We start from the raw sequence: 22,621 nt of genomic DNA on the forward strand, positions 1-22,621 counted from the left end.
GAAAGTCACCACAGTGGAGATGGCAAAACTCATGAACTCTTACTGTGTTATTGGAAGCATGTTCAGAAGCAAGAGAGGCCAGCTCCTCAAGACTGTACGCAGTCACATCTGCCTGAGGTACTCCATGTGGACTGAGACTTGGGTTTGCTAAGAAACACAGGGAAATAAACAGGTAATCCAGTGACAACAGCGTCTTCAGGAAGTCACGTCTTAGCACTATCAGGCAGGCTAATTTTCTTAGATGAGGATGCCTTGCATTTTCCTCAAAATCAGGTAAATTTTTTTTTGCTTGCATAAAAGTATGGTTAGTTATGCAAACTTAAGACTATGAATTTTATGAATCCTGCATGCTCTAGGTTACAAAAAGCAATATTCATTTAAAGTTCTAAAGCTAGCTAATGAAATTAAAGTACAGATACACACACATTTTTATGGAGGAAATATTAGCTTCACAAACTACCTATTTACCACAGATGAAGCAAACAGGTTTGTGCTAAAGACACAACTTTATGGAATACTTGAGAAGAACAAGTCCGAAGGAAAGGAGAAACATTTGTCCTTGACTCCGTTTCTTATATAGTGTAACTGTATGGCCAAAGTATGTGCATGACAGGAAAGTACACATGTGTTTTCTCTTGTAATCTCCACGGAAGGCAATGCTCCTTGAAAAAAAAAGTCTTCAAGTTTCACTTAAACTGCTGAACTTGACTCTTGCAGCAGACCCGCAAAATACTGCAGTTACTAAACCGTCAGGCCAATCCCAGTCTCCTGGCTCTGGAAAGCCCAAAGCCCCCTTTAAGGCGGTCAGACCTGCCTGTCCTGGCCACCAAGAAGCTCAAGCCTCCCGGGAATCCCACTGCACGGGAGTACTGGGCCCAGCGCCAGGCTACTCTGCAACTCATTACCTTGCACGCTATGCACACAGCGTAGGGCGTAGTTAAGGGCATCTAGGGTGCTGGGCTTAGTGCGTCTCTCGGCTGGAAAATACTTTTTCATTTCTTGGACAACCATTATAAGTTCTTCAGATATTCTGTTTCTGTCTTCATGTTCACTGAACAGAAGACAAAAAAAACAAAAAAAACAAGAAATGGTAATGGTGGACACTCAGTAAATGCCTGATTTTTAGGGGTGTCTGGGCACACCCACTCACTCAGATCGCAGGTTTAATGCCCTTCCTTCCCTTCCAGGCAGGGTACATTGGACACTTGCAATCTCCCTTCAGCCCTAACTCCATCCAGTTCTTCAACGCTTTCCTCCTCCTTGCCATACTCGGGTAATTTACTCTAGTATCCTCCTCCTCCCGTCAGTTCTCACTCAAGTGTCTAAAAGTTCCCTTTCACGTCGCCCCCCACCCCCACCCGGTCCCCGGGGTCAAAAACATAACAGTGCTGTAGTCCTGCTTTCCCAGCCCCGGGCCAGGGCAATAAACAGAGGGGGGTAGGCAAGCTTCCCGGCGTCACCTGTGGCTGCTGTCCACGCAAGTGCCCTGCAGCGGACCCTCCTGATCAGACGTGCCCTGGAGCCCCGGTCCCCCGCTGTGGGGACAGTCGCCGCTGGGCACTGCCGGGTCTCCACAGGGGTCCATCCCGCCTGGCAGCCCTCAGCCAGCTTTTCTCAGTTTGCAGCTAGCAACCAAACCCGGCTTGTTTTGGTCCCTGCCATCGCCTTCGGGAAAGACTGGGTGCCGACCACGCTCATCTGAGGGGCACTTTTCTCCTCAGCATTTTCACAGAATCTGCTCGGGTGGCGAGCGACACCGACAGCTCGACGCCGGAAACGGGCCGGCCGGACCCCACCGTGACTCTCGGCGAGCGGGTTCAGCCCGAACCAACTTTTCCACCGTCTGTGCTGAGAAGTCGGCGAGCATCAAGGAACGCCTCGGAGCGCACGGTTGCGGGCTGACACGGCGGAAGGCAGGGGCAGCGGCGCCGGGCCGTGCAGGCTCGCAGGCCTCCCGCCAGCCGAGCACTCGCCGCCGCCCGCCGCCCCGCAGAGCCCTCGCCCACCCGCGGGCCGCCCAGTCTCGAGGCCAGCCGCGTGCCGAGCGGCCGCCGGCCCCGCCCCCCTCCGCGCCACGGGCTCCGGCCACGCCCCCCCGCCGCTCGATTGGTCACTGCGGCTGGCTACGCGAGGTCTCATTGGCCAGGGCGGAGTCCGACTCGGCACCGCGGGGGTTACGTAACCGTGGGCGAGTGGGCGGGTGCAAAGGCCCCGGAGTACCTTACATAACGCGCGGGTCGGGCGAGGTCGGCTCTTGGCCAATCCCGGCCGCCAGGAGCCCGGGTCGGGGGCGGAGTGGCCAGGAGGACGCTAGGGCCTCGCCGTGCAAGTCTACAGCTGGGGTCCGGAGGCGGGGCCTTGGAGCTGTCAGTCAGGAGAGGGCGGGTCAGGGGGCGTGGCCTGCGCGGCCGACAGGTGAGTGGAAGCGGGTTTCCCTGTGGCACTTCTGGGTCCTCTGGCCACTGAGGCTTCCCGGGCCAACTGCGGTAGTGCCCAGGGATGCAATGCTTTGCAGTGAAGGATCTCCTTGGGTTCCCATTGTTTTAATCTTTCCTGAACTTGCTGTCTCCTCCCGCCCGCCAGCTATAGGCGAATGAACCCCCATAGAATCCAACCGAATTTTCAGAAATAGAAGTGTAATGGTACAAGGTAACTTCCCGGGCTGCCCTGAAGTTACAGATCCATTTGGCAACAGGAGGAAGATAAACATATGTAAAAGATGCTCTCTTTTCGAGGAAACAGCCGGGACGCTCATTTTATGTAACTATTCATATCTTCCTAAACGAAATGAACAGGGCAGAGCCCTCTGCTGCCTGGGTACACCAAGACACGGGGGTGGGAGGTGGGGGGCGGGCAGGAGATGGCGCAGCAGAGCGCCTACTGCTCCTTCATTGGATGGTTCCCAGGCACCCTCTATCAGGTGCCTCACAAGTACCCCTAATCCCAAGCTCCAGGGGATCCCACGCCCTCATCGATAAAAGCACATGCACATATCCAGACATACACAACACATAAATAATTAAGTCTAAAGAAATAAGTACACTCAGTTGGTTTTTTTTTTTTTTGGGGATGAATGAAAGATGTTCTAGGTCAAAGAAGGGGAAGTGCCAGAGGGCAGTTATCCACATTATGTATTGAACAAATCACTCATTTTCAAAGCCTCTCTCCACACCGGATCACTCTCCTGTCAAGCTCTTCTTCCAGAAGCATTCACGACACAGCTATTGAGTGCACACCTGGGCAGAGATTACTGCACTCCCTGCAGACAGGACAAAAATCCCTCACACTGAATGACTCCTGAACGTCAAGAAAGTTGAGATGATAGTAAATAAAATAAGCTGGTGGGATGGAAAGGACAGTGGTTAAGGGAGGAGGCAAGAGGCCTGGGAAATGGCCTGGAGGATAAGTTTTCATTGAGAAGAGGAGACTGAACTTGAGTGATGCCTTGGAATGAGGGATGTGGGTGAACACTTCCACAGAACTGAACAGTATTGTACCTGCCAGGCCATCTTGGTGTAGAGCAGGTTAGTTGTTGAAAACTTGAAATGGTATGAGAGTGGGTGAGGAAGGAAGGGCCACACTGTGGTAGGGCTTGTACTTAAGGGCAAGTAGACTTTCATGTTGTAAACATAAGCAAAACCCCACTTGGTCTATATTATGTTGTTTCCAGGTGTGGAGGAATGAGGGAGTGTGCATTGAAAGGAAGGCAAATACAGATGCTTGCTGGTGGGGGGGGGGGAGCCACACATTTGGAACATCCCTCACCTATCCAAATTTATCTGGCTGGTGGTGGTGTTGTATACCAGGGCCACCTTTCCAGATTACTTCTAGAAGACCATATTTAAGTAACCCATAGGCCATATCCTGACTAACTGCAAGCCAGCTCCTATCTCACCTCTACACCGAAAAGCACTTTTCATTTGGGGTATGATGGTTAATTTCAGTCGTAGACTTCATTGGATTTGGAACCAACTGAAAGGCAACCTGCTGGGCATTCCTGATGGACTTTCTTGCTCAGACCTACCCTAAATTTAGGCAGCAACTTTTGGTGGCAGCCCAGATAATGATGATGGAAGATGGATGCTCTGCTTTTTGCCTATGAGCCTCACTCATTGGCAAGTTCTACCCTGGTGTTGCTGCACTTTGCTATGATCAGAACTCAGCTTTTTGGATTTCAACATGAGGTTTTCCAGGAATCCTCCATGCCTGTAGTGCCAGATTGGAACTGCTGAAGCAAGCACTCAGCCTCATGAACTGAACAGATACCAGTTTCTCTGGAAGAGAATGGTGGGTCTGGATTGGGATTGGCTCAGCACACCCCAAAGCCAAGCTCTCATTACAAAGCAGATTTATGTGCTCCAGAGGAACAAATGGCAGGGAATAAGACAAAGACAGGGGGTAGAGGATGAGGAAGAAGGGGAAGGGAGCAAGGTAGATGGGACAGGGGTGTTTTCCTGGAGGGACAAAGGACTGCCTCTGGACAGAGAGGAGACAGACATGACCCACAGGCAAATGAGTTTATAAAGAGAAAAAGGGAAACCCCGTGTTAGGATGAGGTGGTTGATTTTGATTGGATATGTTAATCAGGGTAGTCACAAGGGGGCTCTTGATTGCTGGACTTCGATACTTTGATAGATGGACTTTGGTAGCCAGCCTCAGGGGGAGGACGTGGCCAAATAAGGGAATAGATCTTAGGGGCTGGCTTTAGAAATGTGATCTAATATTTTTAGCAAAGCAGAGGGAATGGGAGAGAAGGGCAAGGCCTGCCAGAGCCATGCTTACTGTGATCAAGCTGGCTAGAGTCTCTTCATTTTCAGCCTCTCCAGTGTGAGGCAGACCATATCACACAAGCCAATCTAATTAGTCTTCTTTGAATATATATTCATTTTGTCAGTTCTGTTCTTCTAGAGAACCCTAACATGGGATGGGATCTGCAGCTACTCCTAGTGGGGGTGGGTAAGAAAGAAAAAGTAGTTTGTGAGGGAAAGGCAGGAACAGCAAGGGGAAGAAGTTTTAGGAAATGGATCAGGTGTATCCACCTCACTCTAAGGAACACAAGACAGGATCATGTTAATAAACAACTTTATTCAGGATTTCATAGCGGGAAAGTTCCCAGCTGAATGCACAGACAAGCGAGGTATTACTGTGTTAACACAGAAGCCAGTGAGTTACATGGGTCTGAGTATGGAGGAGACAGCACCAAGGTTGTGGGGTCAGACCAAGACAGAGGCCCCAGGCTGATGTTGCTTTTCCATAGTGGGGCATGCTTTCAATATTTGTACTGTTTCAGTAATGTTAGGGAACAAATAAAAAACTGGAACCAGATTCTGTTCCATCTTGACTGGTGCCACTTTGCACACAAACACAGATTCCAGGACATTGTAGAGGCACTGCCACAAGCAAAGAAAGCCCGTGTCTCCCTCCCTGCTTTCTTATTCACATTCATGCCTGAACGCCGTCTTTGAACCACACCTTGATGAAAGTCTCATATACACAACCAAAGTGTCTCAGATGGCAACAGCTATGTCTTAAGAGCAACAGGCATCTCTGGTTAGCTATCCACTTGTAAGCGACCAATGCCTCACCTCAGGCATAATACAGAGGACTGATTTAGGAAGTGGAGTATGAGTAAAAGCAGTCAATAGGATTCAAGAGCTCCGGTCTTTGCTAATGACTCTGTGAGGCTGCGGAGCTGCTGCTCACATTGCACTAGAGGCCACAGCCTCTCGTTCAGTCTGCAAACTGCTTGCTTTAGCTCACCTCTATAGCTCTATGAAAGAAACCAAATTTGAAGGAGTATCATCTACAGCATTTCACAGGAAGGGCTGTGAAAATGTTGAAGGCTCACACAGTATAAACACTTTTTCCTTGAAGGACAACCTGAGTTACATTTGGCACTTACTTAAATCTATTAGGGACAGACTTAACGGACATCGTATTTCAGTTTTGGCAAAAAAGAAACTTTGGTCATAGTCCTACAAAAACTTTTTCAAGGGTTATTTCTGATTAAAATACTCTTTTAGACGCGATACACAACAAGAACAAGAAAGTAAACATCTTCACACCTAACATGAGAGCATCTTAATACAGCAAGAGTCAGTAGTGCTTACAAAAAGGAGGGTCCTCTTAACGAAAATGAGCCACGTATCAAAATAAGGCACACCCTGTTATTGTCACCAATTTGGATTAGGCAGTAGTGTTCTTCTCGAAAGGCGCTGGTAATCTAATCACCCAAAGGTTTAAAATGTGGTTTTGAAGATGATGTCAGATGTGGGGACAGCTGAACTGAACACAATTCCCTTCCTGGAATCCACAGCAAGTTGTCAGTGACAACATCCACCCAGACTCCAGCACTCTGGAGCATCAGAAGTCCTCTTTCCTAGTCGGGGCATACATCTGTGAAGGCACTGTGCAAAATGTGTGCAGGATAGGGCACACCCCCCAGTTTGGAGTGTACATTAAAACAAAGGCACATTTTCTAGGCACTGAACTGTATGTAAACTAACAAAAATAATCATTTGGAAAAAACAAGCTCAATAACACAGCAGGTTCTAAGTAGAAAGTCTTGAAGACGCTCCGGAACAGTGGGCTTTGGCTTCACCAGGTTCTTCATGAAGAGACACTCCACACTAAGAAGCAGGGAAGATTTAGAAACAGTGAAAAAGGCAGTTTAGTCTTTCTACATAGCTTCTCAATAGGGATTTCTATTGTCTACATAGGGACAGGAAGAAATTGATTTGGCCAGTTGGGAAGGATCAAGGTGGTCTCAGCTAATCACTATACTCCACAAAAGGAAACATAAAACTGCATAGGAGAGAAAAATTGACCAGTCAGTAGGAATGAGATACCCTATTCTCAAAGGATTAATGTCTACTTCTATGTATGTATATCTATTATCCATCCATCCATCTATCTACCTATATAAAACACCAGACTTTAATCACACAAACTCAAATATTCAGGATCAGTATGGTGGCACATGCCTATAATCCTAGCACTTGAGAGGTTGAGGCAAGAAGATTACAAGTTCAAGGCCAGCCTGGGTTGAACAGTGAGACCCTGCCTCAAACTTCCCTCAACACCACCACCCCAAACACCCTCAAGTATTCCAAGTATTTGGTAAAGAGAAATATTTAGACCTTGGAATGAACTAACCTTCACCCTTTGCTCCTGCACATGCAAACATCAGTGAACATAGGGTAACTCACCAACAATGATGATGACCACAATCACCAGGACACTGATCCCTATCGCCCACATCTGCAACAAGACAGGTCCATTTAACATTGCAAAACCAGACAGACAGCGTTTGCTGCAACAGCTACAGTGTGCAATAATTTATCATTTCTAAAACCTAAATTTAATATTTTCAGTTAAGGTCTGAAATTTAGTTATGGGCTTTCAAAAGTGTGTTCCAATCCTCTGTGGCCTCTGGAAAGACACAAATTTCCACACAGGCTACTGAGCTTGTCCCATGTATCCTTTCTAAACAAAGTGTGACCAAAGTATTTGAGATCTGATCAAAGACGTTCTCATTTCCTAACTATATAAACCTGCTTTGAGTAATAGTCGTATGTGGCTGTCTCCTCTTTTGTTGAGTAAGATGGAAGTCCTTAGCGCTGATGTTTGAAACTGGAGCCATTCCCAGAATGGCCTGCAAACTAAGCACCGAAGCCAGAACTCCCCTATTGGTGTTCACAGGGACCTGGGTGGGGTCTAACGCCCAAGACTGGTTTGGGACAGTCCTATTCTGCACATCTTTTAACTTTAGGCACAAACCATGGGATTGGATTCCTAGTTCTAGGCAAGGAAAAGGGATGTAGACTCCGCAGTTGGCCCAGATTCCACCTGCTTCCCAGAGTCACAGAACGCAACACTCTGCAATGGAGGGGTCTGAAGTGAAGGTCTGTCAAGACAGCATTACCTTGCAGTTTTTCCACCAATACTTTCTCTTCAACTTGGCAGCACTTGTTTCAAACTGAGAAGCACCTGCCTGCAGTGCATCTGCACGGTCATCGAGCTCCGAGAGCTTCTGGTCTCTTTCTAACACTTTGTCCACGTTGACTCTCATGATGTCAACCACCTAAACAGACATGGTTACAGTTACACAGAAAGGAGAGGAAGAACAAAATACACACCAACTCTAAGGACACTTTTTTCCCCCAGGTCAACAGCACTTTATTACTTGAAGCTAAACTCTCAGTTAAAAAGGGGGCCCAGGCCTTTGAGGTAAAGCCACTTAGCAAACCAGGGATAGAAGGGAACTTCAATGATGGGTACGTATTGGGAAACCCACACTAGCATTACATATCACAGTGAGAGACTCAACTTACTCTAAGGTCTGAAACAGAACAGAGTGCTCACTTTCATGGCTGTTCAACACTACACTGGCAGTCCTGGCCAAGAAATCAGTTAAGGAAAGACAGCCTAGTTGGAAAGGAAGAGGACATCTATTGCTACATGTAAGAAATTCTACCGAAAACCCTTAAGACTCTTTTAAAGGAGGCTGGCGAGATGACTCAGCAGGTAAAAGTACTTGTGGTCAGTCTGATGACCTGAGTTCAATCCCTGGGACCCACACAGTGGAAAGAGAAAACTGACCCCTGAAGTTGTCCTCTGACATCTGCATGTGGTGGATGCACTTGCATGTCTTCCCCCACCTCAATTCTTTTAGAGCCAGGTCTGTGCCTATCAGTCATTCCTGCTCTCTTAAGGCAAGATGAGAAGTAGGGGCAGGAGAATCACCTGGAATGCCCATGTGCCAGTTTGTCTGGATTTCATAGCATAGCCATGGCAAAAACAAGAGACTTTGCCTTACCAAGGTGGAATGAGAGAAGCAACTCCAAGAAAAGTTGTCCTCTGACCTCCCAATACATATACCACGGCACATCTGTGCCCACTCAAGTACATCTACCCCTTCTGCAACTGTGCGCGTGTGCACGCACGCACGCACGCACGCACGCATGCGCACATACATACATACACACACACACAGACTGCTGTGAGAATTAAAGTCTTGTAAGTGGGAAGACACCCATGTTTGCATGTGGGAAGACAATGCTGTGGAGACGGCTATATTCTCCAAGTGACTGACAAAGTCAATACAATCCCAACAGCTCTTTTTCCCCTCAGAAAAACTGTCATGTAATAACAATTCCAGTGGCTTTTTTCATATATAATTTCAAAGAAAAACTGAGAAGAAGCAAGCCAATATTTAAAAAAAAAAAAAAACTATGATCATACTTCCCAATTTCAAAACTCACCACAAAGCTAGAGCAACAGAAACTGTGATAATGGCAAAGGACATTAGAAGATCAGTGGGAAAGCGCTGGGAATCTGGAAATCTGCCTACACATTTACAGCCAAGTGAACCAATTTATTGCTTGATTGATCGATTCTGGAGCTAAGAATGGAACCTAAGTCCTTTGTTGGTTAGGCAAGTGTTCTACCACTGAACTACACTCTCGGTCTGCCAACTAAATTTCAAAAGGATGCTAAGACCATCAAATGAGAAAGGATATTCTTTTCAACAAACAGTGCTGGCACAACTAAATAGCCATAATAAAAGAATGAAGTTGGATTCCTGTTTAATTTCCTATAGAAAAAGATCTCAATAGACCAGTGAGTTAAATTTAAGAGCTAAGAGTATAAAAACTCTTAGAAGAAAAAAAAGTAAAGCTTTATAGCTTGTTTTAGGTTTCCATTGTTGTGCTAGAACACCATGAACAAAAGCAACTTGGGGCAGAAAGGGTTTAATTCATCTTGCAGCTAATAGTCCAACATACAGGGCAGTCAAGGCAGGAACTGATGATGCAGAGGTCATGGAGGAATGCTGTTTACTGGCTGGCTCCCTGTGGCTTGCTCAGCCTGCTTCTTACACCATCTAGGACCACTTTCCCAGAGGTGGCATCACCCAACAGTAAGCTGGGTCATTCCACATCAATTATCAGTCAAGAAAATGCTTGCCCACAGGCAAATCTGGTCCCCACAGGCAAATCTGGTCAGGGGTATTTTCTCAATTGAGGTTCCCTCTTCTAAAATGACTCTAGCTGGTGTCAAGCTGACATAAAACTAGCCAACACACAGCTTCAGGTTTGGCTCTAGGCTCTGAGATGTGATATCAAAAGCAAGAGCAACAAAAGAAAAACAATTCAAGTAACTAAAGAGATAAACTGGGGCTTGGCAGTGGTGGCACACATCTTTAATCCCAGCACTTGGAAGGTAGGGGTAGGTGAATCTTGGTGAGTTCAGGGTCAGCCTGGTCTACAAAACGAGTACCAGGACAGCTAGGATTGTTATACAGAGAAGCCGTGTCTTGAAAAAACAAAAAGAGAGAGATAAATTGGGCTTTATAAAAAGTAAAATCTTTTGGCATCAAGGTATACCATGAAGAATGTGAAACTCAACTACCCCAGAGGATGGAAATATTTAACTACAGATGTGATAAATGTTAAATGTGAAGAATACATAAAAGAGCCTTATAAGTTAACAACAGAAAGACAACACAATAAAATCATTTGCAAAGGAAGCATGTATGAGATACATAACTATAATATTCTAGCCCTTGAGAGGTTGAGACAAGAGAGTCTAAAGTTAAATAGTAGCCTGGGCTACACAGTAAGTGCCAGGTTAGATCGTGCTAACAGCAGTAACATAAACTGGGTAAAAGACTCGTCACTTCCTCAGAGACACACAAATGGCCAACATGCACTAGAAAGGTGTTCACTATCACTAACCATTGATCAAATCATTAATTAATTCAAAATTACAAAGAGATACCACCTCCTGCTTGCTAGGATGGCTGTAGCCCCAAACTCAGCACCAGCAACACCAGACACTGCTGTCTGGAAAATAAGCTTGTGCAGGATAAGTAGTCACAGCATTATTGTACGAATTATTATATATGTTACTCTTAGATCCATACTCATATGAAACAGAATGAAGACACATTTAAAAGTCTGGCTCCGGCATATTTATAGCCGCATTAGAGAGGTAAGAACAGCTCAGCTACCCACTAACTATGAAGAGATAACAAACTACCACTGTGAGAAGGGGGACAAAGTGCTAGCACAGCCACAGCCTGGATGAGCATGGAAACACACGAAGGTGTGAGAAGCTCGACACTGCTCCTTGAATATGTCATACCTGGATTAGGCAAACCCAAAGAAACAAAGCAGAAAGAGGGAAGGCGAGTGGTTATGAAATGAGTGCAGCGTGCATCTCAGCAGTGACAAGAGTTCTGAACTCAGGAAAATGGGAAAATGCGATAGTTGTCCAAGGTATACATGAATGAGAGACTTTAAAATGCTTAATTGTGCTATGGGGATTTTACCTCAAAGAACAAAAACTCAATCTCTTTAAAATTCCTTTACTTTCTAAAAAGGTACAATTTGAGTTTACAAGTGACAGAATTAGTGTAAAGGTCTAAAATGCTTAGAATTAAGTTCATAAAGAAACCATCATATCAAAATCTTATTGTTGTAGAACATTATTTTAATGTTACTTTTGTTTATGTTGCATTTGTTTAACTCTGTGAAGCTGTGTTACTCTGCCTGTCTAAAACACCTGAGAATATAATAAAGAGCTGAACTGCCAATAGCAAGGCAGGAGAAAGGATACCTGGGGCTGGCAGGCAGAGAGGATATATAGAAGGAGAAATCTGGGAGAAGGGAGAGAAGGAGCCAGAGAAAGAGGAGGACATCAGGGGCCAGCAACCCAGCTACACAGCAAGCCATGGAGTAAGAGTAAGATTTATAGAAAAGAAGGGGAAAAGCTCAGAGGCAAAAGGTAGACAGGATAATTTAAGTTAAGGAAAGCTGGCAAGAAACAAGCCAAGCTAAGGCCAAGCATTCATAATTAAGAATAAGCCTCTAAGTGTGATTTATTTGGAAGCTAGGTGGCAGGCCCCCCAAAAGAGCAAAAACAAACAACAACATCTTACTGTATGATTTAATAACAGTATCTAAGATAACTAGTTTTAGGACAATTAAAAGCAGAAAGATCGTGCTGGGTGGTGGTGGTGCATGCCTTTAGTCCCAGCACTTGAGAGGCAGAGGCAGGTGATCTCTGATTTCGGGATAGTCTGGTCTACAGAGTGAGATTGAGAACGGCCAGGGCTACACAGAAAAATCCTGTAAGAATACAGAAGTAGGAAACTGGGAGATGGTTCAGCAGTTAAGAGCACTGGCTGCTCTTACTGAGAACCTGGGTTTGCGGCCCAGAACAGACAGAGCAGCTGACAACCTTCTGCAACTCCAGTTCCAAAGGTTTTAATGCCCTCTTCTGACCTTTGCAGGCATTGCACACACATAGTACACATACATGCAGGCAAAACGCTCATACACATAAAAAAAAAAAACCTTAAAAAAATATGAAAAAAAAGAATATGGAAATATTGGTCTGAATTTCTCACAGAATTTTCACTGTGGTCCTCTAAATGCACATCTAGAAAGAAGACTTCTGATATAGTCAAAATTTATACTCATTGGTAATGCTTTTTCTTTTTTCTAACATGAAATTTTTTACAATTGTGTGTGTGTGTGTGTCTGTGCAAATGCATGCAGGTGCCCTTGGAGGCAAGAGTTAAAGACAGCTGAGTGGCCCAAATATGTGTACTTGTAACCCAATGTGGATCCTCTGCTAGAATAGTAAGTGTTCCTAACCCCTAAGTCATCTCTCCAGCTCCAATGACTTTTTCTGATAGAATTCTACAGAATTCCCACGTTTGTTTGAAATTCACATTCTAGAATTTAGAGCAGTACCTCATCTACTTGATTTTGTGTCTGCTGGAGTCTTCGATTACTGCCAGTGGCCGCACCTGAACTTCCTGAAGGCACACCTGTGGACCTGAAAGGTGTAAGGCACAACCATGAGTATATTATGATTCCCAATGCACTTAACATAAACTAGATTTGGTAAGGCAAATAAGTAATCCCAGCACTCCTATGGTGAGATGGGAGGTGGAGACATCAGAGTTCTGGGGCAACTGAGGGCCAGCTAGCCTGACACATCCACAGCACTGAACAGAGATACCGTCTCAAATAAGGTGGTAGGCAAAGACTGACATCTGAAACTGTCCTCTGCTCGCACACATATACCATGGTGTGTGTGTGTGTGTGTGTGTGTAAACCGTTATGCTGGGACTTAGTCTTATTAATTCCTTATAATGAAATTTAAAAAAAATCCTGTAGTAAGAAAGGCACTAATGCATTTTTTAATAATCCCTCAATATTTCCCAAGACTGTGTACCAGTTGATAGTGACCAAAGTCTAAAACATTTGTTGTACCAATGAAGTGCATGATCTCAAGACTGGATACCTCTACTTTCTGTTTTTTTTTTTTTGTTTTTAGTTTTTTTTTTTTTTAATTGCTTTAGGGCTGGAGAGATGGCTCAGAGGTTAAGAGCACTGGCTGCTCTTTCCAGAGGACCTGAGTTCAATTCCCAGCTCACATGGTGGCTCACAACCATCTATAATGAGTTCTGGTGCTCTCTTCTGGCCTGCAGGCATACATGCAGGCAGAACACTGTATACATAGTAATAAATAAATATAAAAGAAAAATGCTTTAAAACACACAACTGTTTAAAGGCATTCAATATTTTCTCCTGCTCTTTTTGTTGTGGCAAGAACTTATAGTAAGAAGCAATCACAAAATAGCCAAAATGGAGCAGTAGATTCAAAGTGCACGGAGGGGTTTGTGTGAACACGGGAAGGTGGGCTGAAGCAGTTCTCTCTGCTGGAGAGTCATCCATCTTCCACAGGCTCATCGAATGCTTTTTCACTCATGTCCACTTTTCATAACTACTCTTGCTTTGAAGTCCCAAAAGCCTCCATTAAACTCTTCCCTGTATCTAAGCCAGTACCTGAGATGTGCCTCGCTACACAACAGTCGTCCTATCGTTGATACAACAGTCCTTTTAAGTCTGCACCGTGTTTAACACCAGGATGGCTGTCTCTCAGAATTCAGGGTCTGAGAGCTAAACATGGAAACCGTGCTCTGGGGTGAAACAGTATCCGTCTACTCTTCTCTGAATCCTAATACTCTTTGAAGAGGACAATATTATCACCCTCATCTTATAAAAATGTAGAATGAGCATGCATTCTCTGAATGCAGGCCTCGGGCTCTGCCGTTTGCACAAGCAGTCCTACCAGGTACCTCTTAAGTGGCGTCAACTCTGGGCAGAGGGATATTACCGAGTCCTGCTGAACGTTACCACTATTAACCAACTTCAAAACAAGAGTGTTTTTTGCTTAAAACGGAAGCGAAACCCACAGCCAAGTGATGCTGGGGCGCGGCAGCTCCGAGGAGGACGCCACCTGGGCCTCAGCACCTGGCCATGCCCCGGCCTCCGCACCACCGCGCGGAGAGCGAGCGCTCCCGGTCGCCCCCGCCCCTCTCGAGGGCCTCGGGGAAGGAACCACGGGGTGTGGCGGCGGCTTCCTCTGCAAGCCGGTGCCCCACCCTCGCCCTTCGGCGTCTGCCCGCCGGCCGCGGGGCACTCCGGGACGTCGCGGCACCACGACTCGGGCCGCAGCGTCCGAGGGCAGAGTGCACCGCGGGGCCACCGCCCACCTCAGGCCCAGGGCGCTGAGCGCAGGCCCGCGAGGCCTCCACCCGAATCCGGGCCCCGAGCGGCGGCCAGCACGCCTGACGTGGGTCCCGGGAGGGGGCCGCCGCCCCCCGGAGTCCGCCTCGCCTCGCAGCGCAGCGCGTCACTCACATTTTGGCGGCGGCGACGGCGGCGGCGTCTAGCCGAGGGTCGGCGGACTGGTGCAGTGAGCAGCCGAGGCGGTGGGGATGGGCGGGGCCGCGGTGACGTCACGAGCAGGGGCCGCACAGGAACCGACGAGGCGTTCCCAGCCGCGGAGGGCGCGCCGGAAGTGGGCGGGGCAGGGGTCCGGCCCCGGCGCAGCACTGCGGCTGTAACCTCCCGGCAGACCCGAGTGGGAGGGGTCAGAGCTCGGCGGGGAGGCCGCGCCCGCGCTGGAGTGGGCGGGGCTAGGGCGCGGCGCCTGCGCCTTTGGACCGGCTCCTCCACGCCCATGAATCACAGCAGCTTCCTCAAGTGTCGCCGCTGCCCTGTCTCTAGCCCTGGAAAGGCAGTTTAGAGTAAGAATGGGTGCGTTTTACATTCCTTTGAGCCTGCATACGTTGTCCCTGGGTCGTGACAACATTAGAAACAGCGTACGTGCCTAATGTTCCAGAATAATCTAGTGGTCCTGGGGAGACAACCAACGTTCCTTTCTGAGAAAGAGGCAATAGGAAGTCCATTTGGAGTCTTGACCGCAGGGTTTGGGATAAGTCTCCTCTCATTTTCTCACTAGAGATGACAGATATCTGCCGCAGCACGGTTATTACAATCCCTGAGGGGAGCCTTGACATTGGGAACTCTTAGTTTCTTCTTTTCTGTAAGCCTCTGGCCCTAGCAAAGTAGGTACTCAACTTTTGGTCCAATGGGGTGATTCCAACATGCTTAAACAGACCAAATAAGGTCATTTGGTGGATTCCTAAGTGAGAGCCACAAAGCTGTCTTCCACTTCAATATCGTAATTCAAAAAAGTTAATGTGAAGCCAGGCGGTGGTGGCCTTTAATCCCATCACTCGGATCTCTGAGTTCGAGACCAGTCTGGTCCACAGGCACCAAAACTACACAGAGAAACCCTGTCTCGGGGTGGGGTGAGGGAATAAATAAAGTCAATGTATACTGGAAACGAGAGAGTGCCACATAAAGTGGGTATTGGGTTGAGTGGCAGCTATGAAGAACGTTCTAGGTGAGTAGAAGTGGACATAGCGAGCACAGAACAACTGGAGAATGTGGGGCTGGGCTTAAGTAAAAACAAGAGTGAACAGAGGGAAGACAAGCAAGACAATGGCATTTAAATGCAGTGGGCTCCAGAAAATATTAGGGACTCCCATTGGAAGGTTCAGTGTGAAACTGTCTGGCACTAGTTCTGAGGAAGATCTGAGGTGAGGTATTCCTAGGGAGACAAGCAGAACTCTGCAGTGAAGAGGACTGGAACAATGATGAAAAGTACCTGGAAGGGAGGCCTAAGTGAGGTAAACTGGAAAAAGTGTTTTTAAGAAAACCTACCCAGCAGAGCTTGGGGGGTACAGCCTAGTTGGTAGAGTGCTTGTCTAACATGCAAAATCCTGGGTTTGATCCCCAGGACCATATAAAACCTGGCCTGAGGTGGATCTCTGCGAGTTCAAGGCCAGCCTGGTCTACAGAGTCGGTTCCAGGGCAGCCAGGGCTACACAGAGAAATCCTGTCTGGAAAAGGGAAACAAACAAAACCCCAGCCTGTTGGCACCCATCACCTCAGCATTTGAAAGCTGTCGGTAAAAGGTAAGAGGTTCAAGGTCATCCTTGAGCTTAAACAGGGAATTTAGGGGTACCCTAGGCTACAAGAGAAAAGGTAAATTTAGAGTAAGATCCTTACTTATCTTTCAAGTCACTGCACTTAAGACAAATGATTGATGTGTTGAGAGACCAGGCAATGTAGGTGGGAAGCAAATCCTTTGGGAAAGTGGCTCTAAGTGAAACACTAGGTGTGAAAACACTGCATGTGGAAGGTAAAGAATACTTCCAGGTCTAACTATGACCTCAACCTCAACACCCTAGATTTCAGGTCAGGTTAAAGCAAAACACAGATAATATGGGGAAATTTTCTTCATTTTTAATTTACAGCAGAAAGAATATAAAGCATTCAGAAAACATTTTCCATATTTTAAGGGCAATTCAAAACATTTTGCATGGTTTCCAGCAGCTGAGTTCTTCAACAGATCCATTGACTCAATGATGCTTTACATGCACAATTACAAAAATAAAACTTACAAAAAAGAAGACATCTAGACTAGTTTTACATGCAAGTCTCAGGGACCCCCCATTGGGCGCCAACTACTGTGTGGAACTGCCATAAGCGACCGTGCAGCCAGAAAGGGGTTCGTCGTAATGTCTTTATTTCATTCACACAGTACAGCTGATTCTGAATGGGTAACAAGGACAGCAATTAAGTCTTCAGGAGACAGAATAAGATTAGCTATTAATTTTATAATGAAATCCTACTCCTGGCACTTGGGAATTCAGATTATCCAAGAAAGCTGCGCCTACTTATCACCTTATATTCAAAATTAAGAGTCACAATCAAAAAAGGTGGTCAGAAATGCTTTGTTTCAGTGGAAGTACGCTTCGACCTCACCTAGAATTCACAGTTATACTGGTAGGTTTTGACCCTACCTCTGTCCCCTCTGTAAGAACTTCCTAATTCTATGTAAGTCTCTATCTTCCAGAATTTTCTAACTTACTGAGCTAATAATGTGGCATGTGAAACGTTTAAAAAAATAAATGTGAGGGTTGAAGCAAATCCACTGAGGTCATTACTCTGGTCAAATGGTCAGTTATCTGAACCATAAGCAATGGAGTAAATGTATCCAAATCCAGTATTAACATAGGATATTCTGAAAGAGCTGGCTTTACATTCTATTCCCTGTTATGAATACAATTGTGTTTTTATAAATTACTCCGTGTCCTCAGACAGGTCAAACTGTGTAAAATAATAGGTGTGGGGGGTAAGGGCAAGGATTGCAACAGCTGCAACATAACCCACACATGTAAAAACAAAATTGGGTCAGGTCAGCTTACAAAGGTACAGGTGGCTCCTAGTTGTGGGGCTGTCACTGTTGTCCGAGCTGATCACAAGCAGAAAGACATACACTGTACAGTCATTTGAGGTTGGCAGTGAAAGGAAGTAATTAAAAAACAAGTACAATTATAGAAAAGGCACCAAGAGCACTGACCCCAGTTTTTTTTTTTTTTTTAACCACAGTCTTTTTGTTTCTCCCTTCCTTCTGAAGACACCAGTTTAAAGCTCATTTGTGAATATTTTTAGGCTTCACAACAAGCCTTGAGTTTTAACTCACAGTTGGCAGCCAGAACCATGTTTTTGTTTTTGTTTAAAGAAAATCTCATACCAACCAATTCTCACACTTAACCTGGGATTTTAAACTGGCATTAGCAAATGCAAAATTGGTTCTCTCTATTTGACATTAATAGTTTAATTTTAAAAGCATCAGATTTCTTTGGCTCCTCATTACATGGAAAGAGTAATATACCGTGGCATCCCTTCAACACCAGTCTCCATTTTTTTTTCACTTTTATTTTTTAGTTTTTGATTTTCAGCAGGAGATATGAAAACGTCATTTTTTTTTCTAATTTCACACTAATTCTTTTGTCAAATTTTGATCTTTCTAATGTTCTTTGTTGGTGTGAGTGGATGGTGTTAAGTTCTATAAGGATTCATCTTATGATTATCTATTTTGCAAAAGTAACTTAATTTTCTTAAGCAATATTAGCATTCACATTACTTGGCACCTTTGGCAAAAAAATTTTTTTAAATAAAATAAAATAAACTCCTGGTAGCCAAAATTAAATGTAAACATATCCTTTTTTTTTTTTAAAGTAATGCTACTCTGCCTTTTTTCCTATTTCTAAATACAGTAGCTCTTTTTTATTTTTTGCAGGTTAGTCATGCTTTAGCAAAATGTTCTTCTACAGAACATTTAAAATAAAGTACTCTTATAGTGAAATAAAGTTTTTTTGTTTCATTTTACAGACCATAGCCACTAATGCTTTGCTTTTGTTCTTTTTCTTGATTTCATGCACATCTTTGTTTTAATATATACAATATATACAAACAATACATCCACATTGTTCTCGCTCATTCAGACAAAACTATACAAATAATTTCATCTTGCCATGTTATCGACCTTTGTGAATAAAATATTTAGCAATTAATATAACCCCTTTCAAATATTTTCTTGCTTTTTTCATTTCTACCTTTTATATGTACACAGAAGCCACTCTGTTTGGATGAGATAGAGCCAAAACATGGAATTTACTGGCCAGAATGCAGCACCACACTGTCTTTTAGGTGGCAAATGTCCAGGCAAGGTTTATGATTCCTTGGAATTACTACAGTTTCCAAGGTTACTAAAAAAGGCTACATGCTTTACCAATTCTTAATTCTCATTGCAAGTGAAAGTAAGGCCAACAAATTAAAGTGCTGAACATGAGAAAGGGGACGGATCGATCACTATCCTCGCAGGTTCTTGGGAGGTGGTGGGGACAAGAAAATAAATTTAATTCTGTAAGCTGTTTCTCATTATTTCCCGTGCATTACCCGTTTACCACACACCCGCCCCTCTGCAAATTTTCACAAGACATTAAAAACCTGCAGATTTTAAAAGTTGCATTAAGTGTGCTGTAGAGATCCAAACAAACAAACGAACAAACAAACAGGAAAAAAATAAAAAAAAAACGGAAACAAAAGAGAACAGTGAAGGAAATGAGAACACACAGACTCAGTAATGACTTGGGTGATCTAAGCCCTCCACTGAGAACCAAAGATTCAGCTTCTTGGAAGTAACCGAAGGTGCAGGCCCAGCATTCCGTGTGTTGCTAGCATCGCCCCACCTGTTCTTATCTATATTTTTGGTATAAATATTTGTACAGTTCCACACGATGTTTGAATACAGCCCTAATGACAAGGAAAGTGGCTTCTTCCTAAGATGAGGAAGCCCTTCCAGTTCCTCCTGGTGTCTTGTTTTCCTGTGATCCAACAGAAGATTGAGTTCCAAGATGTCTTGCTGATCAAATTAAAAGTTGTCCATGAAAGTGCAAATGCAATGACCAAAACATTCTTGTTAAAATCCTGCAGCTGACTCCCCAAAACTGCAGAGGGATTGTGTGTGTGTGTGTGTGTGTGTGTGTGTGTGTGTGTGTGTGTGTGTGTGTGTGTATGTTTGTTGTTGCATGTCTCTGCTAAAAACAGAAATGAAAACAGTCTGAGAAGCAATGTCACATTGCTAAGGGATGCTGCTGTATGTCTTCAAGTTCCTTGGCCTTTTTCAATTCTTTCACTCTGGAAGAGAAACAAAACACAATACCAGGTGATAACTACAGAGTGAAACTGACCAAATAACGGAGAGAGAGGGCTGTCACCCCGAAAATGAGAAGCCCAGACAAGCCCCTTCTGAAGACTGACAACAAGAAAACTTTGGAAATTGTTGGAAGAATATTCCAAGAGGAAGATGTGACCCTGCGTTAAAACGTCAAGTTTTCCATGGGGTGCTCCAAAAACAGAGCAAAGCTATTTGCTTGTTGTATTGAATCAAGAGTGACACTCATAGCTTGGAAATGTTTAATTATTTGAGGAACTTCTTCCTCTGTCTGACAGACTATTATGAATGCCCCACAATTCCATGTGATGTAAAACTAGGGAATTGGCACGCACATTTATTTAGCTCTAAGTAGACTCAGGAACTGAATCATTGTTTTACTTGTAGACTCCAGACTGCTGGCTACCTTAAACCTGACCCTACAACTTACACCAAGCTCCTCTTTCCCACTCCCCTGTATTGCCACGTCTTGGATCTTCATAATTTTTGGTTCCCTCCCATTCCATACTATTAGCTGTAAAGTTCATGTTCCTTCTCAGAGCTCCCAGATACCAGAAAGGGATTTTGTTTTACAGAAATACTAGAGTAAACAAATTTAAGTGAGAAGCTCAAAGACAGCCATGGAGGGCTCACACCAGCAGTACATTTTTTTGTTTCTAATGTGAGAATTTGCCTATAAAAATGTGGGGCCCAATGAGATGTGGTACAAGGATAAGGTTGTAGGTTCTGAGACCATCAACAGCAAATGTATCAATGGCACAATGGTCAAGTGCAAGCTAGTGCTTGCTGCGTCGTCGGGCAGTCCACAAATGCTACGTGCCACAGAGTAACATCTGCTTCCCAGAAACAGAAGCAGAATGTCTTAAGACATTCCTACATTGTCCCAATGACATGGAAACATCAGATTGGCAGTGGGCTTATTCAGAAGTCAGCCAAATGTGGCCTTTGCTTCTGTCTAAGGTCTCTTTCCTACTGTTTATGCTAGTCCATTAAAAGTTAGTCAAGATGAGTGCTAGTATTTTCTAAATATACTTAATAAAACTCAGGCAAATAGGAGCATTCTGGAAAAAAAAGTACTGCTGTATTACACAGGCTGGAGATGAAAGGAAAGGACATATATATTCTGAGAAATTAAATTGCTTATGTTTATAACCTTGAAACCGAATCATTTCTTAGTAGTGTGAAAACCTGGTGTGATCTCTTCAGAGAGATAAGATGTACACTTTTGGAAGAAAAGCTTTATCCTTTGTATTAAATTGCTATTACATAGGAAAATTTGTTATCTAACTTCCTACATATACCAAGCCCAGCTTAGCATGGCTTATTTACAACAAATGGCATTGTTTCTCCCAAACGGTCTCGTCCTTCTTTCTTAAAGCTATGTTTTTTTTTGTTTGTTTGTTTTGTTTTTTTTGAGACAGGGTTTCTCTATGAAGCCCTGGCTGTCTTGGAACTCCCGCTATAGACCAGGCTGGCCTTGAACTCATGAGATTAACCTTCTATGCCTCCCAAATGCTGAGGCTAAAGGCGTGCACCACCACCGCCCAGCTTAATATGCATTTGATAGTTAAGGATACCATAGTACATAGGTCCTAGGATGTGGCATCAAGTTGCCATATAGAATAGTGTATGATTATAGGCCCCTGATTTTGGACATGCATACTTGATAAATGACTTCTTAAAAATTGAAACATGCTATAGGTCTGTGTTCAATTTTTAAACATGCAGAATCTAGACTAACATCCCTTTTGGCTGGAACAATGCAAGGCATGCACAGATGCCAACCTCACTTCCAGACATGCAGTTCTGTGCTCACGCAGACCCATCTGCCAAAGTCCTGCAAGATGTGCATGCTATGTCAAACGCCTTGTTTCATTTGTGCATTAGCACAGAACTCATTCACAGCATCGCTGCTTAGACTTCTAGAGCTTCAGGAAGTCTGAACTCAGAATCTGATAGCATCACCATAAAGACAGCCCTTCATCTTTCTAGAACCATTAGAAATGCTTTAGACATATTAAGTTCATCACTGAGGTGAAATAAAAAGAGTGAGAAGTTTTAGGCAACTCTGTACCAAAGAATCTATAACCAGTTGATCAGGACAGGTCTAAGTTAACACTATTCATCTAGTTAAACTAGTCTAGTTAAACTGGTCACACTGGGGTTTTGCAGTCATCTACACCACCTACTTCTTTCAGAACTAATTAAAATGTCAATTACACTTTCACAAAGGTTTAAATTAATGCTAAGTTAACTATGAACTAATGATGTTCTCACAGACCACTAAGGAGGGTGTGTGTCCACACACAGAAAGTCTATATAGGAAAAATGAGAGCATTCCAGTTTTTAGGTACATTAATTTCATCATGGAGTCACCACATTATACTGGAATTATAAATGACATCAAAGGAGTGAAATGCCATAGAATTCTTCTTTAACAAAAGTCTGTCGAGGGATGAACTAGAGAAAAGGAATGGGGAGAAACGACTAACCATATTCCAGAGTCTTTAAAGGTTCCTCAGAACCTGTGACTTTAAGCAGTCATTAAAATACAGCCACTTTGTCCAACTTATAAACACAGAATGTAAGATTCATGGGAATTAAGCAACCTGCCTCAACTTGCCTTGCTGGTAAATGGCAGAACAGCAACTTGAACCCATGTCTG

At 44.4% G+C, this 22,621-nt stretch overlaps 3 protein-coding genes across 35 annotated transcripts in view; all 3 read right to left on the reverse strand.

Annotated features, from left to right (window-relative positions):
- Positions 1 to 2,015, reverse strand: part of Per3 (period circadian regulator 3) — a 69,535-nt gene extending 67,520 nt beyond the window's left edge. For 7 of the 10 annotated variants that reach the window (XR_013049508.1, XR_013049507.1, XR_013049509.1 and 4 more), the window contains exons 1-3: positions 1,461 to 2,008; positions 906 to 1,051; positions 44 to 147 (exon numbers count right to left, since the gene is read on the reverse strand). Coding sequence is in view for 7 of the 10 variants with exons in the window: in XM_042272428.2 (XP_042128362.2) it covers positions 44 to 147; positions 906 to 1,051; positions 1,461 to 1,585 (375 nt within the window). In the remaining 3 variants the exon portion in view is untranslated. Of the gene's footprint in view, positions 1 to 43; positions 148 to 905; positions 1,052 to 1,460 lie in introns of all 10 variants that reach the window. The other 3 variants (XM_042272431.2, XM_042272435.2, XM_076565720.1) reach the window with 3 other exon arrangements.
- Positions 2,016 to 5,065: 3,050 nt separating this feature from the next.
- Vamp3 (vesicle associated membrane protein 3) lies at positions 5,066 to 14,952 on the reverse strand. The gene is made up of 5 exons (XM_006975194.4): positions 14,721 to 14,952; positions 12,762 to 12,846; positions 7,925 to 8,083; positions 7,209 to 7,260; positions 5,066 to 6,629 (listed from the first exon to the last, which is right to left on the reverse strand). Coding segments are annotated over exons 1-5 (318 nt in total). The 5' UTR covers positions 14,723 to 14,952; the 3' UTR covers positions 5,066 to 6,609.
- A 1,702-nt stretch (positions 14,953 to 16,654) lies between these two features.
- Positions 16,655 to 22,621, reverse strand: part of Camta1 (calmodulin binding transcription activator 1) — an 862,623-nt gene continuing 856,656 nt past the window's right edge. For all 24 annotated transcript variants that reach the window (XM_076565705.1, XM_076565698.1, XM_076565702.1 and 21 more), the window contains one exon: positions 16,655 to 19,919. In XM_076565705.1, the coding sequence (XP_076421820.1) occupies positions 19,856 to 19,919 (64 nt within the window). In that variant the 3' untranslated portion in view covers positions 16,655 to 19,855. The remainder of the gene's footprint in view (positions 19,920 to 22,621) is intronic.

Source organism: Peromyscus maniculatus, chromosome 2, assembly GCF_049852395.1.
Source record: "Peromyscus maniculatus bairdii isolate BWxNUB_F1_BW_parent chromosome 2, HU_Pman_BW_mat_3.1, whole genome shotgun sequence".
NCBI lineage: Eukaryota > Metazoa > Chordata > Mammalia > Rodentia > Cricetidae > Peromyscus > Peromyscus maniculatus.

What these genes read in the sequence shown, in the direction of transcription:
- Vamp3 (XM_006975194.4), bottom strand. An exon ending in CACAAAATCAAGTAGATGAG is followed by an intron (nt 8,084 to 12,761) that starts GTACTGCTCTAA and finishes ATGTCTGTTTAG; the next exon opens with GTGGTTGACATCATGAGAGT. An exon ending in TGTGGTCATCATCATTGTTG is followed by an intron (nt 6,630 to 7,208) that starts GTGAGTTACCCT and finishes CCTGCTTCTTAG; the next exon opens with TGTGGAGTGTCTCTTCATGA.